The sequence below is a fragment of the Stenella coeruleoalba genome (genome assembly GCF_951394435.1).
Source record: "Stenella coeruleoalba genome assembly, chromosome: 4".
Taxonomy (NCBI): domain Eukaryota; kingdom Metazoa; phylum Chordata; class Mammalia; order Artiodactyla; family Delphinidae; genus Stenella; species Stenella coeruleoalba.
In genome coordinates, this window is record NC_137149.1 from 131,105,310 (window position 1) to 131,122,065 (window position 16,756).

General features: G+C 38.7%; 1 protein-coding gene across 12 annotated transcripts in view; it reads right to left on the bottom strand.

Moving 5' to 3' along the window:
• BANK1 (B cell scaffold protein with ankyrin repeats 1) overlaps positions 1-16,756 on the bottom strand; it is a 417,427-nt gene that overhangs the window by 220,614 nt on the left and 180,057 nt on the right. For all 12 annotated transcript variants that reach the window (XM_079920999.1, XM_079920998.1, XM_079920995.1 and 9 more), the window contains 2 exons: positions 9,987-10,141; positions 798-936 (listed from right to left, as the gene is read on the bottom strand). In XM_079920999.1, coding sequence (XP_079777125.1) covers positions 798-936; positions 9,987-10,141 — 294 coding nt within the window. The remainder of the gene's footprint in view (positions 1-797; positions 937-9,986; positions 10,142-16,756) is intronic.

Consider the following 16,756-nt stretch of genomic DNA (forward strand, 5'->3'; position numbering starts at 1 on the left):
TTTTTACTACACTTCCAAATTTATAATAAGATTGAATATCTTTGTACTTTAAAATATTTTATGAAATTCACACTTATAAAGTTAGGTAATTTTATTCTCTAATTATAACAGGACATCATAAATTCAAAAACCAAGTAGTCCTACATTTATATCAAAACATTCAGAAATTAATATATTAAATTTTGATTTTAGTATAGTTATCACAGCAAGTGTGTCTATTCCATCTGGAACTTTAAATCCAATGCAATTTATCATGCTGAAGCAAAGTTGGATAATAAAATGGTTAGGTTCATAATTTAAATAAGGAAAAGAGGGAAGATTGTATATAGAAATGGTACCATGATGATAAAATAGTGAAAAAGAACTATGCTTTCCAAAGCAAAAATAAACTCAAAAAATATACTTTTTTTGCATGGCAAAAAAAGTAAAGAAGAAAAAAGAAAATCATGAATGAAAATCCAAAAGTCTGCTAATCCTGTTACAATAAAGCAAATAATTTTAGTTCCATATTTAATAGCTGACACATTAAAGTACTCTCTGCTGACATAAAGTATGTGATGTTACTGGCTGTCATTTTACCACATGGTACACAAACTAAGTTCTCATAATTTACACATTCGTGCTTTTGCGAATCCAGTTTAATAATAACAGCCTTGGGTATGTGAAAGCTAAACACAGGAAACACCTGCAGAACAATATTAGTTTCTGTAGGGAACTGAAACCACTTACCATAAATTTATTGAAAGAAACTCAGAATGATGTTTTATATTTATTAAAGCATAAAAAAAATTTCTTACCTAAAGCTTTCATACACCAGACTGTCTTATTCCAGAGGGCTGGCCGTGTTCTAATGCATTTACTATTTGACATAAATTCAACCTCCACAGAATCACCAATTACTTCATCTCGCAAAATAATAAATATTTCACCAGGATTCTATAAGATGAAAAATATAACCCAATTAGGCATTTTTAAAAGTTTTCATTAACCAAAGAACCCAGTGCATTTATTAATAATAAAGGTCACACATGATAATTATATATCTCCATTGTGTCCGTAGTTTCAGCCATATTCAGAAATGAAATATATAAAGGTGATTCTCACAGCATTTTCAGTGTCTCAACTTGATGTCTATTGAATATTCAATTTTTTTTCCCCCAACACCAGATTTTGCAACTGGAAAGACAGTGAGGACAGAGCTGCTCCCTTTTCCTCTCACCTCATCCCTGTGTGTGAGGTTCCATCTGAGGGTGATGAGCATCAGTTCACAGACCTCCAAGGAATGTAATTCAGTTGCTAACCAAATCCTTTTTTTTCCCCAAATCACTTTCCTTTACCTTTCCAGAACTTGGTGTATTTATCTATATATGAGAGGACTGAACAGGTTTAGCTTTAAGACCTCTTATAATTTAATTATGGTGAATTGTTTTAAATGTCTAATACAGTTGACGCTTGAACAACATAGGAGCACCGACCCTATGCACAGTGGAAAATCCATGTATAATTGATATTAGACCCTCCGCAATTCAACCAACTACAGATCATTTTGTACTGGGGTATTTACTATTGAGAAAACTCCATGTTTAAGTGGACCTATGAAGTCCAAAACCCCTGTTCAAAACAAATACTGTATGCTAACACATATATATGGAATCTAAAAAAAAAAAAAAAAAAATGGTTCTAAAGAACCTAGGGGCAGGGCAGGAATAAAGATGCAGACGTAGAGAATGGACTTGAGGACACGGGGAGGGGGAAGGGTAAGCTGGGATGAAGTAGAGTAGCATGGACATATATACACTACCAAATGTAAAACAGATAGCTAGTGGGAAGCAGCCACATAGCACAGGGAGATCAGCTCGGTGCTTTGTGACCACCTAGAGGGGTGGGATAGGGAGGGTGGGAGGGAGATGCAAGAGGGAGGAGATATGGGGATCTATGTATATGTATAGCTGATTCACTCTGTTATAAAGCAGAAACTAACACACCATTGTAAAGCAATTATACTCCAGTAAAGATGTTAAAAAAAAAAAATCCATGTTTAAGTGGACCGATGCAGTTCAAAACCCCTGTTGTTCAAAGGTCAAGTGTAGTTTTAATCTTACCTAATAGAGGTTCTCTGGTTACTCTCTACGATGAGTATCAGTGAAGGCTACTGAGTTGACAACGGTTATAAATCTAAAAATTTCAAGATTTTATTAAGGTGGAAAAGCTAAATCTATATACGTAATATATAAAGGGTTACTGAAAACCTTTTGAGAACAATCCAGAAAGAAAATTAAGGATAAGAAGATTAGAATTAATATAGAAAAAAAGAAGGAATAAACACTTATTGAGCATCTATTTTATACTAGGAATTATGCTTTTTATATAAAGCCATTTCCTTTAATCCTAAGCAAAACAAACACACACATACCCCAAAACCAAAATGGAAGGCTATCATTTTTCTCTTTTACAAATAGGGTAACTAATACAGAGAGTTACATTCTGAAGATCAACCAGAACTATCTAAATTTAAAATCTGTACTACTCCTTACATCTTGCTGTTTAACCCTTCAAAATAACTAAAATGAAATATATTTTTATGATTATCTCAGATATCACCTTTCAAAGACTTTCTTCAAAGTCAAACTAAATTTCAGTCCTTCACAAAATAAACAGAAACCTCATTTACATGCTCTTATAAAATTGTGTTTACCCAAAAGTCATTAATTTCCAAGTTCTCTTATTAAATATTATCTCCCTAAGCATAAATCCCACCAATAAAACTTACATTTTTAAAGCTCTGAAAAAAAGAGTTTCTACAAATATGTTGATGTTAAAAAAATCATTTCAGGGCTTCCCTGGTGGCGCAGTGGTTGAGAGTCCGCCTGCCAATGCAGGGGACATGGGTTCATGCCCTGGTCCGGGAAGATCCCACATGCCGCAGAGCGGCTGGGCCCGTGAGCCATGGCCGCTGAGCCTGCGCGTCTGGAGCCTGTGCTCCGCAACGGGAGAGGCCACAGCAGTGAGAGGCCCGCGTAACACAAAAAAAAAAAAAAAAAAAAATCATTTCAGCTGATCCACATCCACTTCAGGCATGTCTCCATCGGAGTCTACCACTCTCCAATATTTGTCCACAGATTATTTTGAACTAAATTTCTCCACACCGAGTAAATTGCTCATCGAGAAAAGATCCCATAATTCCACCTATTGCTCTGGCCTCACACACCCTGCATGTCGGAAACACTTCTCTGTTTCTTTGCTTGTGCCCCCCACACACTGCTTCCTCCTCTTCACAGGACCTCACTGCCAGCGCAGTTCTTCAGCTCCTCTAACGCTCACATCTCACTCCTTACTCTGAAGCTTTAATGACTTCCCACTTCACTTTGGCTCAGATCCCCAAGATCCTCGGCTTCAAACTTCTTCGGAGTTCTCTTCCCTAGTACCTCTCTTCTTGTATAACTTTGACCTCTCGCTTTCCAAACTTAGTGGGCCTTAGCATCCTCTCCCAGTGTTTATTCACGTAGAGAACTCATTCTCATTCTCGAGGGCTCACACAGGCTGCTTCTTATGCAACAGATTCTCTACCTAATAGAGGGTAGGACTCCACCTTTCAACCATTTCCAGAGAAGAGTTCTCAACAAAAGACAAGCATACAGACCACCCCCAAGAAGGCACTGACACCTCATTTGTACCCGGGACCAGCTTCATGGGCATGTAACCTCTGCAGCTTCACAGGCCCTGCACTTGGAGAGCGCTGCACTTGTCTTAATGTTCTGCTGTTGCAGCTTGAAATGCTTAATAATTTGAACAGAGGTCCCTACCTTTTCATTTTGCACTGGGACCTGCTAATTAGGTAGCTGTTCCTGTTTGTACATACGTTGGCATGCCCTTGAGTTCCTCCTCTCCCTCCATGTCCCCATATGTATCCTCTCCATCGAGGTCCAACTCAGCTTTCGCGCACAACTTCCGAAGGAATCATGAAACATTTCGCACCTGTACTCCTCATTTGACCCTTTCTAAGCCACGCCCTCTGGTCTTAATACGCTTTTCATGCCTGTGTCTAGGCTTCCCAGATAGATTTTAAACATCCTGAAGCTATTTTTATTTTTTCATATCGTTGCGGCATCTTGTAAGAATTAGGTACATAAGAGATAATCTGTATATATTTTTCAATTCAGATAGAATACCTCTATAAAAATATAACATTTTGGGGGCTTCCCTGGTGGCACAGTGGTTGAGAGTCCTCCTGCCGATGCAGGGGACACGGGTTCATGCCCCGGTCCGGGAAGATCCCACATACCGCAGAGTGGCTAGGCCCGTGAGCCATGGCCGCTGAGCCTGCGCATCTGGAGCCTGTGCTCCGCAATGGGAGAGGCCACGGCAGTGAGAGGCCCGCGTACCGCAAAAAAAAAGACTTTTTTTACATTGAGCAAGCTCTACTCCTTATCCCCCTCAGGACTCACGGCTTCATCTGCTTCCTGCATCTCCATGCACGAAGGGGGGCTTTGGAGGAGGGAAGGCCTGCACTCGTCCAGCCCTGTCCTTAATTATTATGGGCATCTTAATTAAAGATATAATTATTTGGGCACATTGAATTCAATGGAGGAAATATGAGGACACTCAAATGGTCATCAATTTAGTGTTACCGGTTATGAAGCTGTTACTTTGCTCTCAATCTTTCTGACTTCTCTGTTTATCCCTTATTTGGCTCTGACCATTCAGAAAGAGAAAGAGTTATAATAATTATCACTTCCAGACTCTACAGATTCGCTGCAATGGTCACAACCCTTGAGACTTCACCAAAAGGGCTGGAACTTTGTCTACAATACAACACAGGTAGTGGAGTTTCTAGACTGTCAGGATGGGTGTCTTTAGGCTTTAATGAATCATTAAGTACCGGTAACAAAGGATTTTGATCTTAGTGGATCATATCCGCTTACTACTGTGACTTGCACACAGACAAATGGCTCTTTTCATATTCATAATTAATAGGCACTAGCTCTACAAGCACAGGTGCATGGGCCTCATTAAGCCAGCGCTGTGCAAGTCCCTGCAGCTGACCCTGATCTGACCCGTGACAGCAGAGCAAGGATTAGGTTATGGCAATGGTTCCAAATTTGGCTGTTAATTCTCACCTTCAGAATCACCTGGGAAGCTTTTAAAACTCCCAGTCTCCAGGCCATAACTCAGACCATTTACATCGGAATCTCTGGGGGTAGGATTCAGACATTATTACTTTTCTTTTTCTTTTTTGTGGTACGTGGGCCTCTCACTGTTGTGGCCTCTCCCGTTGCAGAGCACAGGCTCCGGACGCGCAGGCTCAGCGGCCACGGCTCACGGGCCCAGCCGCTCTGCGGCATGTGGGATCTTCCCAGACTGCGGCACGAACCTGGGTCCCCTGCATCGGCAGGGGGACTCTCAACCACTGCGCCACCAGGGAAGCCCAGACATTATTATTTTTTAAAACCTCCCCTAGTAATCTCTATATGCTGCTTCGTTTGAGAACCACGTGGTTACAGGGAAAAAATATCTTTTGTCATCGTAAAACCTTATCTCGAAAGGGGTAATACTTCACAACACAGACATTTTAGGCATTGATACACATAATAATCTTTTGCTGCTTTAACTGTATTTTTCAATTAAATCACAGGACTTGACTTTAAGTTAAGGTTGGCTACCAAGGACTAGTGTGTAACTTGGTGTCAGAAATAAGTGGGCAGTGCTGTTAGCTTCTGTGTATTGTTTTAAACTGGATTCAGTGCCAACGAGTGAAGAGGTAGGAGCTAATCTCTGAAGTTTTTGTAGTTTGCCTGTGGGCCCTTCTACAAGTCACACCCCTTTATATATTCTCAGAGTTTCGCTAGAGTCACTGGTTATATAATCTGTGGTCTACACAGATTTAGGTTTGGAGTCTCATATTATGGTTGCAGCCACAAAGCTAAACACCAGTGAAGGTCAAATAAAATGAAGGTCTTTATTAGGGAATACGCCACGTTCTAGGATTCAGATAGAAAAATGACAATGAAATTAATATAGATCCAAACGCTGATAAGCCCCCTTAAAAGGCCTTTTCTGGTTATGCTAGAACTTTAAGAACTAAATTTCCTCAAGAAATCAACAAGTGACCAGACTACTTTTAAAAGCATATTTCAGTCTTATCGGAACAGTAGCAGTGGGAGAATAACATAAATATAAAGAAATATCAGTTAATTATACCAAAGGAAGTAAAGAGGTTTGGGGTGGAGAAAAGCTGCGACTGCAGCAGATTCTATCAAAAGGAAGGGAGAATGACATTGAAGTCCTGCCTACACAGGTAAAACAAGATAGAAAAAATAAGCTCACTCTTGACTGCCCTTTAGGATGGTGCTACTGAAGAAGCAATAGAGAGGCCATTCCTGACCCCTGACTGGGGCTCAGAGAAATCACAGGAGAGGCAAGAGGCATCTGGGAGCAAACCGCAGTACTTCCGAGAGGGCCATTGAGGAAAACATTCATAGGCTCTCTCTTAAAGATTCAGGCCAAATCTATTAAAAAAAATCCAGTGACTGAATCACTTTTTAGAGATGATGCAGCTCTAACAAGTGATCATAGAACAACTGGCAGGACTGCAGACAAGCCTCTGAAGAAGAGCACTGCCTCCTTGATGCCATTACTAGGTGATTTGAAAGTGACCTATTATTAAGAGGCATGAATGTACTTCCTATCATCTGGGGCAGGCTTTATCCTTGGCAGTACTGACATGTTTGAACCAGAGAAGTCACTGCTGTGGGGACTGCCCTGTGCACTGTAGATGTTTAGCAGCATCCCTGGCTTCTACCCACCAGATGCCGGTAGCAACCCCCCAGTTATGACAACAAATCTGACTGCAGACTTTGCCAAATATCCCTTTGGGAGAGACAGTCAAATCAGTCCCAGATAAGAACCACTGCTCTGAGGGAATCTGCCTGAGAAATTAATAAAATTAGGACTTTGGAGTAAATACACAGCAAAGGGAAAAGAAGCTAGCAGATAATAGACCAGGTCCGGTTCTGGTTTAGATGTTATTCCAATGGAAGAACGCCTCCCAGGTGGATTATTCATCAAGGACAAAAACTGGATAAGATTCATCTGAACAATGGATGTGCTTATTATTAGCAGGCTCAGAATTCACTGATTTCATACCTCTCGTGATCAATTACCCTATACAAGACAAAATCAGGAAGAATATGCTAGAAAAGCAAATATCCTGGCCCACACCAACCAAAAAAAAAAAAAGCGTAACACATACTAAAGTAGAACAAATATTGCTAATCCTAGAAAAGAGGCAAAATTAAGCAGCAGAATTAAACTGTTAAAACTCATTTAGGTATTTCTTAAAAAGACAGGGAATAACTTACATAAACAGAACACTGCAGGCACATCTTCACTAGTGCATGAAAAAAAAATTGTTGAAGAAAAAAACCTTTTTTCTGCTATTTTTGAAGGGGCACAAAATTTCAAGGTCCAGGAAATCCGAAATCCATAGAAAGGAACAATGCTGGGAAAGATGACTCAGCAGAGGGATCAATACTGCCAGGCTCCTGGGGTCAAAAGCAACAGCAGCCTTACCTGCTGCCTCAGTTAAACTATCTACTTATGCTGCTTCTCCAGAGCAGAGGAGGGAACAGGGAGAGCACCTCTCCAGGAGCAGGTCCGCAGACCCAAGCAGTTCTGCAGCAAGAGGCAACAGGTGAGACTAAAACTAATTCTCTGGTCATCAGAGAGAATGAAGATGATGCCATTAGATTGAACCAGTCAACTCAGCACCAGCATGCTGGAAACATAAAACCATAAGGGGAAATCCATAGATTTTGAAGATACTGGGTGGGAAAGAGGCACATCTCAAATATGACCTGGTGACTGGCAAGGAGAGTCTTGTAAATTTCTAGATTTTCATACCATGGCAGGGAAGTCTCAAAATATCACTTCCAGAGAAAGGAGGTCGTATCCTTAAGCGGACTCTACTTACCCAGTAATTCAAAGACTTCTCAGAAATGTTCAAAGGTTGTGCTTTCAGACAATTGGCATAGACTGAACGTTACCCTGGCAAATCTGAAACATGATTTTCACTCATTTGGATACAAATAATCTTTCCTGTGATGCTTGGAAATTGGGACTTAGATTCAGACTATACTAAGATCTAGGTTCTGAGAACACAAGGTTTTGACTGGGATGACTATTTTTGGTCCAAGGATTTGTTTATTTCAATTTTTTAATGTGTAGGTCTGCTGCTAAAATAATCTTATATGACCTTTCAACTCTTAGGACTGTTTAAAAAGTGGGGTACCAGGCTTCCCTGGTGGCGCATTGGTTGAGAGTCCGCCTGCTGATGCAGGGGATGCGGGTTCATGCCCGGCATGAGGATTCCACATGCCGCGGAGCGGCTGGGCCCGTGAGCCATGACCACTGAGCCTGCGCGTCCGGAGCCTGTGCTCCGCAACGGGAGAGGCCACAACAGTGAGAGGCCCACGTACCACACACACAAAAAAAAGTGGGGTACCCAAGAGAGATTTGGAATTGAAATAATTTAACTGCAGAGGGTCTGAAAGAATTGTATCCATGTCAGTAAAAGCCCACAGTTCTGTTACTGAAAGAACCTTCATCCTGCTCAGCCATCTGAGTGAGCTATCTCTGCTTGGAGGGCAGTGGGGTTTAAGTTTTGGATTTCGATTTCTCTGCAATTTAATAATGGAAAGGTTTTATACTGTTCAAATTTTACTCTTGCAGATATTTTTGAAAGCAGCTATTTAGACTCATTGCATAATTCCTGGTGAGCAATTTTTAGTTCCAGAGGGTTTTTTTTTTTTCTTTTTTTGCTTTGACTTTCCCTACTTGAGAACAGTTCTAATTTCCATTTTATAGTCTCTTCTATTTATTTCCGTCTCTTCCATTATTTCTGACTCAATAGGAGCCACTGGTTCTGCTTGTTTGGCCTGATCTCCCTTCCTCAAGTAGGTTGCAATTGTTCTTTGCCTGATCCTCTATCTCAGTTGCCTCAAACCTGTACAGTTTCATTTCCTGGGGTCTTTAAGGGAGTGTCAAAGAAGTTTTTGTTCCTCTGGAACTGATAACATAATAAAACGGTGATTCTCCTGTTTGGGGATGGGGTCTGGAGGTGAGGGAATTAAGCTTTCCCAAACTGCACAGAACGTTCTGCTTCTCCCAGGGCTGCTGGTATCATCAGGATCAGGGGATTCTCTTCCAAAATATGCCTCCCAGTAAGCAGACAAGTGCAGCTCCTGTCACATTCACCTACTGGCGTCCACCTGAAGGACCCTCTCATGCAGCTCTCAAGGTCGTCCTGTATCTTTTGCTCTTCCTGGTCAAGCACACCATAGACACTGAGGACCAGCATCTTTTTATTGTCTGGAGATCACGAAGCCCAAGTTTTGGTCAAGCTCTAGCAGTAGGCTTATTTTAGTGGCTCAGTCCAATGAAGACTTAGAAGGAAGAAATGTTGGCAACATGTGTTCATACAGTCACCTCCTGAGAAATACACTCCCTCTAACATTATACTTTTATTCCCCAAAGGACCAGCTCTTCTAGCTCTCTGATAGTTCCACTTCATAATGTAGGCCTTTGATATATGTTTTATAATTTAAAAATCAGTGGCCATAAAAAATAAGTATTTTCAAATTCTATTCAAGAATGTAATTCCTTTTATGAAAATAAAATCCTTGATCTGGTTAATATGAATCCAACTTTCTTTTAAATAGCTTGATATATATAGCAATTGTAAATCTGTAACACATCAAGTAACATTTAATAAAATGATGCTTTCATATATGTTTCAATACTTTATTATTCAACAAATATGTATCAAATGCCCACTACCAGATATTGTTCTGGGTTCTGAGGACATTGCCATGAACAGAGTAGACAAAAATGCCTCTATGTTGTAGCTTCTAGTGTTAGTTACATTCTAGTGAAATGCAGTATCCATTAAAATAATGCAGTCACTTAAATAACAAGGTGTCTTTACTGACCTCACATGGAATCTCAGCGGGAAGCACCACTGCCTGTGATATGGTGCTTCTTGAAGCTTCTGATAATTCTTCAATTTCCTTTCTGTCACTTATTTTCCCAGAATGTTCCACTCTTAGGTCTGTTGGAATAATGACCTCAAGGTAGTCCTCAGAACCTAGAGGAAAGTTTATGAATGTAGATTACAATATAGCTAAGGCCATATTATTTCCTCCATTGCTATAAAAACTAATTGTTAAACAATTGATTTATTTATAATTGCTAAACAATTAATATGTGGGACAACCAAACTGAGTTTAAGACAGCTAAAGTAAATGAACCAATGTTAATAATTAAAATAATGCTTCATAAGTTAACTAGTATTATAACCGTAAGCTACTAAACTAAATCAAATACATAATATTCTCATCCACTAGTTAAGTATTTTCCCCAAAAAAATCCAATCACCATTTAATATTGTCTCTTAATATTAAAACAATAAATCTGAAAAACATGAAGCTATTTCTTTTCAATGCCTATAATTAAGAAAATTTATTCATTTTAAATCAGAACAATTATTTACCCTTCACATATATTTCTAATTTTAAAAACAAAAAGCATAACTAGGAGACAATCACTAAATAAACTAGTATTTCTATGAAACACTAGTTTAATAGTGAAATATTAGTGTTCATCAAAATGTTAATGTGTTCTGTGAAAAAAGTGTCCTGAATTAAATAAATTGGGTTTCTTTATGGCAGTATTACTAAGAACACTAAAATATGCTAATGTGAATTTTGAATCTCAAAGAAGGGAAAAAAGTATTTGATTTTTAAAACATTTAACAGTTATTAACTTAGCATCGTCTCAATCATTAAGACACTTTTCCCTATTGAAGAAGAGTTGTGTTAAGAGAGATGGATAATACTTTTATTACTCAATGTTTCAAAGCCCAGAGCATTTTATTAGGGCACAGAACCAATATGACTGGAACCAAGGCTCTCACCACTAGAGACTCTCACAACTGTCAACTTAGGCCAACCTCAAATGTATCTCTCAAATCCTCAAAGAAGGGAATTGGAGAAAAGGAAGACAGCTCCTGACAGCTAGATACTGGCCTGATACCGTGTGAAGGCCTTGGTGTTGCTAGAAGGTGGCCTCCTGTTCTCCTACGGAACATCAACAATTTTGCAGAACATCCCCATCGGACAAGGCCACCTGTCACCATGATGGCTCAAGTCAGAGATCAGACCACTTTGTAATCATGTCTGAATCCAGGCAAAAACATGAACACTGTCCAAACCACAAAATAGCCAAACATCCTGAATCCTGGCTCCTGTGAGTGATGTTGCTTCTTTACCAATTCCAGTCTCAGCCTCTTTTCACTTCTCTTGCCTTCCAGGTAGGGTAACCAGCTCCTCCCAGTCTGCTTGGGATATTTTTGGTTTGGGCACTGAAAACGCTGTGTCCCAGAAACCCCCTCAGTTTCAAGTATACTGGTATAGCTGGTTACCCTGCTTCTCAATTAGTTGTTAATACACGAAACCATAAAATTACATGTGCTTTTTGACAGCAAGCAAACTATAGCAAAGCCCTACTTCCAGGAACCCTTCCTCAAATCATTTAATGCAACCCTAAATCCTACAATGAGTCTTTTCTTAATACAGTCTTCCTGAGGTGTCCCATGGTTCTCCATGGTGGCCTTCTCTTCATTGCAACTAGCAAAAAAAAATAGTTCAAGGACAGGTGTGTCCTAGTGGTCTTTGGCAAAAGGGAATTGACAGGATAAAAAGGAAGAAGAGTCAAAGGCAATTTAGATGAAGTTGGCTAGAATTCTGGTTTCATTGCATCCAGAAAGTGAAGTCAGCAGTTTCATACAGGTAATTCTATCAGAAAAGCAGAGTAACAAAAGTGATGTCCTCTGGAGAGGAGCTGTCTCCATGCCACATCTAAGAAGGAGACAGTTTTGTTTCGGGTTCTTTTTTTTTCTGTCTTATGAAAGTTACAGAATAAAAGTACAAAAGCACCTGGGATTTCCAGATTCTCCCAGTACTAGTCTTGCTTGAAATGAAATGAGAAACAGCCTTTATTTCTCTAACAATTTTAAACACTTCCATAAGCAGTCTCATTCTCTCTCTCTCTCACTCTCTCTTTCTCTCTCATACACACACACACACACACACACACACACACACACACACACCAAATTAGTGAAAGGTTGTATAGAACTGGCTCAATCACTTTGTGAACTGAAGAAAGAACAAGGAAACTGATTTCATTTTATATATCTTAAAAGGTGTAAGTTGTTCCACTGCAGCAGTATCTAGGATGTTTTCTGCTAATTCATCTGTGGTATTAGGTTAAGAAGAGCTATTTTCTTTACCCTGAGGACATAATCATGGATGTACAAAAGATTTACCTCTATGAATGTTCACAGAAGCACTGTTTATAATGCAGAAAACTGGGAGCAGTTGAAGCAATAAGGGACCAGATGAAAAATGTGTAATGTGATAAAAGATACTGTCACTAATTAAAATTCCATCAAAGAATATTTAACAACAAGGAACAAGTTTATGATATAAGTGAAAAAAATCAAGTTACAAAATTGTCAATTTTGTAGGTTCCCATTTTAGTAAAATAAGAAGTATAGGACTTCCTGCAGGTTCCATATTTAAGGAGCTTTGGAAGTTGCCACTCCAACCTAACAAACAAAAAGTTGAACAGACTAAAAAAATCAATAACTTTTCTTTGATTCTTAAGAGAGGCGTGGACACAGCACAAACTGCTGCCCCCAAGGCTGGAGAGACAGGCAGGTGGATAGAGAGTCTCAGCTTACCAGAGCAGAAACTCAGGAGTGGAAACGGCCCCAGCAGCCAGTGCCAGGGTAGAGAAACCTGAACCGTAATTGACAAATTGCTGGACACTCAATGAGGACAAGTCTAAGAGTTAAAAACTCCAGGGGAATTCAGCCAAAAGGTGGGGGGAACACAATATTTTGAAATTTACCTCTAGGAGCTTGATAAGATTCCCACAGCAAATACTGGGGAACATGCCCTCCTGCTTCAATGGAACCGGAAACATCTTTAAATACTCCAGCACACTCTGTTCTTCTTAACAAGGCCTGCCCTGGGTGGAAACTAGTTAATCAGAGCCAGATCTGCTGGGGTATTACCACATTCTAATCGACCAGAGGAAGAGAAATACCCAACTGCAGCCCACTGGAATAATCCTCTCTCACCTAAAGGGGAGAAAAAAAACCTGAGAAACTCTTGTGAGGTCCACAGTCCAGAGGCATAGGCTCACTAAAGGACTGAAACCTAATCACAGAACTCTAGAAAGCCTCCTCTCCACCACACCTCACCACCACATTATTAAAGGCTTATTTACAGCAGTTCTTTTTATAGAGTATATTATGTCTAGTTATCAAGAAAAATTACAAGGCATACCAAAAGGTAGAAAACACAAATTGAAGAGACCAGAGAAAGCACTAGAATCAGACATGGCAGGGATGTTGGAACTATCAGACTGGGAATTTAAAACAACTCTGATTAGAATGCTAAGGGCTATAATGTGGCATGGACATATATACACTACCAAATGTAAAATAGATAGCTAGTGGGAAGCAGCCGCATGGCACAGGGAGATCAGCTCAGTGCTTTGTGTCCACCTAGAGGGGTGGGATAGGGAGGGTGGGAGGGAGATGCAAGAGGGAGGAGATATGGGGATATATGTTTATGTATAGCTTATTCACTTAGTTATACAGCAGAAACTAACATACCATTGTAAAGCGATTATACTCCAATAAAGATGTTTTAAAAAAAAAAAAAATTAGGGCTTCCCTGGTGGCGCAGTGGTTGAGAGTCCGTCTGCCGATGCAGGGGACGCGGGTTCGTGCCCCGGTCCGGGAAGATCCCATAGGCCGCGGAGCGGCTGGGCCCGTGAGCCATGGCCGCTGAGCCTGCGTGTCTGGAGCCTGTGCTCCGCAATGGGAGAGGCCACAACAGTGAGAGGCCCGCAAAAAATAATAATAATAAAAAATTAGACAGAATGCAAGAACAGATAGGCAATGTAAGCACAGAGATGGAAATCCTAAGAGCCATAAGAAAGTGCTAGAGATTAAAAACACTGTAACAGAAACAGAGAATGTCTTTGATGGATTTATTAGTAAAGACTGGACATGACTAAGGAAAGAATCTCTGAGCTAGAGGATATATCAATAGAATCCTGGAAAACTGAAGAGCAAAGAGAACAAAGACTAAAGAAAAAAATTGACAGAATATCCGAGGACTGTGGGACAACTATGAAAAGTGTAACATATACATAATGGGAATACCAGAAGTAGAAGAAAGAGAGAAAGGAAGAGAAGAAATATTTCAAAAAATAATGACTGAGAATTTCCCCAAATTAATGTCAGACACTAAATCACAGATCCAGGAAGTTCAGAGAACACCAACTAGGAAAATTCCCCCCCCCCCAAAATGGGATATACCTAGGGATATCATCTTCAAACTGCAGAAAATCAAAAACAAACAAAATTTGAGAAAAAGCTAGAGGGAAAAAATCCTTACCTATAGAGGAACAAAGATAAGAATTATATCTGACTTATCCTCAGAAACCATGCAAGCAAGAGAGTGGAGTGAAATACTTAAAAGTATAAGAGAAATAAACCACCTACCCAGAATTCTGTACTCTGTGAAATTATCTTTTAAAGCTGAAGGAAAAATAGAGATTTTCTCAGACAAACAAATATTGAGATAATTTATTATCAGTGGACCTGCCTGAAAGAAAAAAGAAGTTCTTTAGTGAGAAGAAAAATAATATAGATCAGAAATTCAGATCTGCATAATGAAGGGAGAGCATCGAAGAAGGAATAACTGAAGGTAAAATAAATATTTTTCTTATTTGTGATTGATCTAGAAGATAACAGTTTGTTCAAGATAATAATAGCAACAATATATCCAATAATGTATGCTTATGTACATATCTTATATAAATATTTACCTATATATGCTTGTGTATGTTTATAAATAAAATAAATGAAAGCAATGATATAAAGTATAGAAAGGAAGAATTATGATCATTTTATTATTATAAGGTAATAATACTACCTATGAAGTGATACAGTGTTATTTGAAAGTAGACTTGAATTAGCTGTAAATGCATATTGCAAACTCTAGGATAAACCCTAAAAAAAATTATTTTTTAAGTGTAACTTCTATGCTAAAAAAGTAGAAAAATGGAATCATATAAAATGCTCAATTAAAATCACAAATGGCAGAAAAAGAGTAGAAGACAAAAATAGGAATAAAGAACAAGGGGAGCAAAACAGAAAACACTAATGAATATGGTAGATATTCATCCAACTATATCAGTAATCATTTTGAATGCCAAGGTCTAAATGCACCAATTAAAAAACAGATTATCACAGTGGATCAAATAACAAGACCCACCTATGTTGTTTACAAGAAACCCACTTTAAATATAGAAACATATAATGATTAAAAGTAAATGGATGGAAAAATACACCATGCTAATACTAAACAAAGGAAAGCAACAGTAGCTATATTAATTTCAGACAGAGCAGACTTTAAAGTAAGAAAAGTTATCAGGGATAAAGAAGGACATTACATAATGATAAAGGGGTGAATTCTTCAAGAAGACATGACAATTCTTAATGTGCGTACACCTAGCAACAGAGTGTGAAACCATGCGATGCAAAAACTAATAGAACTTCAAAAAGAAACAGATGAATCCACTATTACAGTTAGAAACCTCAACACCTCTGTCTCAGAAATGGACAGAAACAGCAGGCAGAAAATCAGTAAGGATGTAATTGAACTCAACAACACCATTAATAAACTGCATATAATTGACATTTATAGACTGCTTCATCCAACAGAAACAGAATATACATTTTTTTGCAAGCTCACATGGAACATTCACTAAGATAGAACTCATTCTGAGCCATAAAACACACCTTAACAAATTTAAAAGAATAGAAATTGAACAATGTCTGCTCTCAGACCACAATAAAATTAAACTAGAAATCAGTAACAGAAAGATAACTGAGAAATCCCCAAATATATGGAGATTAAACAACATACTTCTAAATAATACATGGCTCAAAGAAGAAATCTCAAAAGAAATTAAAAAAATATTTTGAACTGAATGAAAATAAAAATATAACAGCAAAATGTGTGAGATGCAGCAAAAGCAGTGCTTAGAGGGAAATTGTTAGCATTGAGTACATGTATTAGAAAAGAAGCAAGATCTAAAACCAAATTTAAGTTTCTACCTTAGGTAACTAAAAATGAAGAGCCAATTAAATTCAAAGTAAGCAGAAGAAAAGAAATAAGAATTAGAACAGAAATCAATGAAATTGAAAATTGGAGAAAAAAGAAAAAAAAACAATGAAACCAAAAGTTGGTTCTCCAAAATGATCAGTAAAATTCATAAGCCTCTAGCCAAGCTAACAGAAGGGGAAGAGAGACAGAGAGGGAGAGAGACAGAGAGCAAGCGAGCATGTGAACAAGCAGAAGACACAAATTAATAACATGAAAAATGAAAGAGGGGGACATCACTCTAGAGATCTAGATCCCATGGATGTTAAATGGATAATAAAGGAATACTGTGAACAAGCCAATACCACAAATTTGATAACCTAAATAAAATGGACCAATTCCTTGAAAGACACAATCTGCCAAAACTCACACAGGAAGAAATAGACAATATGAATAGGCCTAAAGCCTATTTCTATTGAAGATTGAATCAAGAATTAATAACCTTCCAAAAT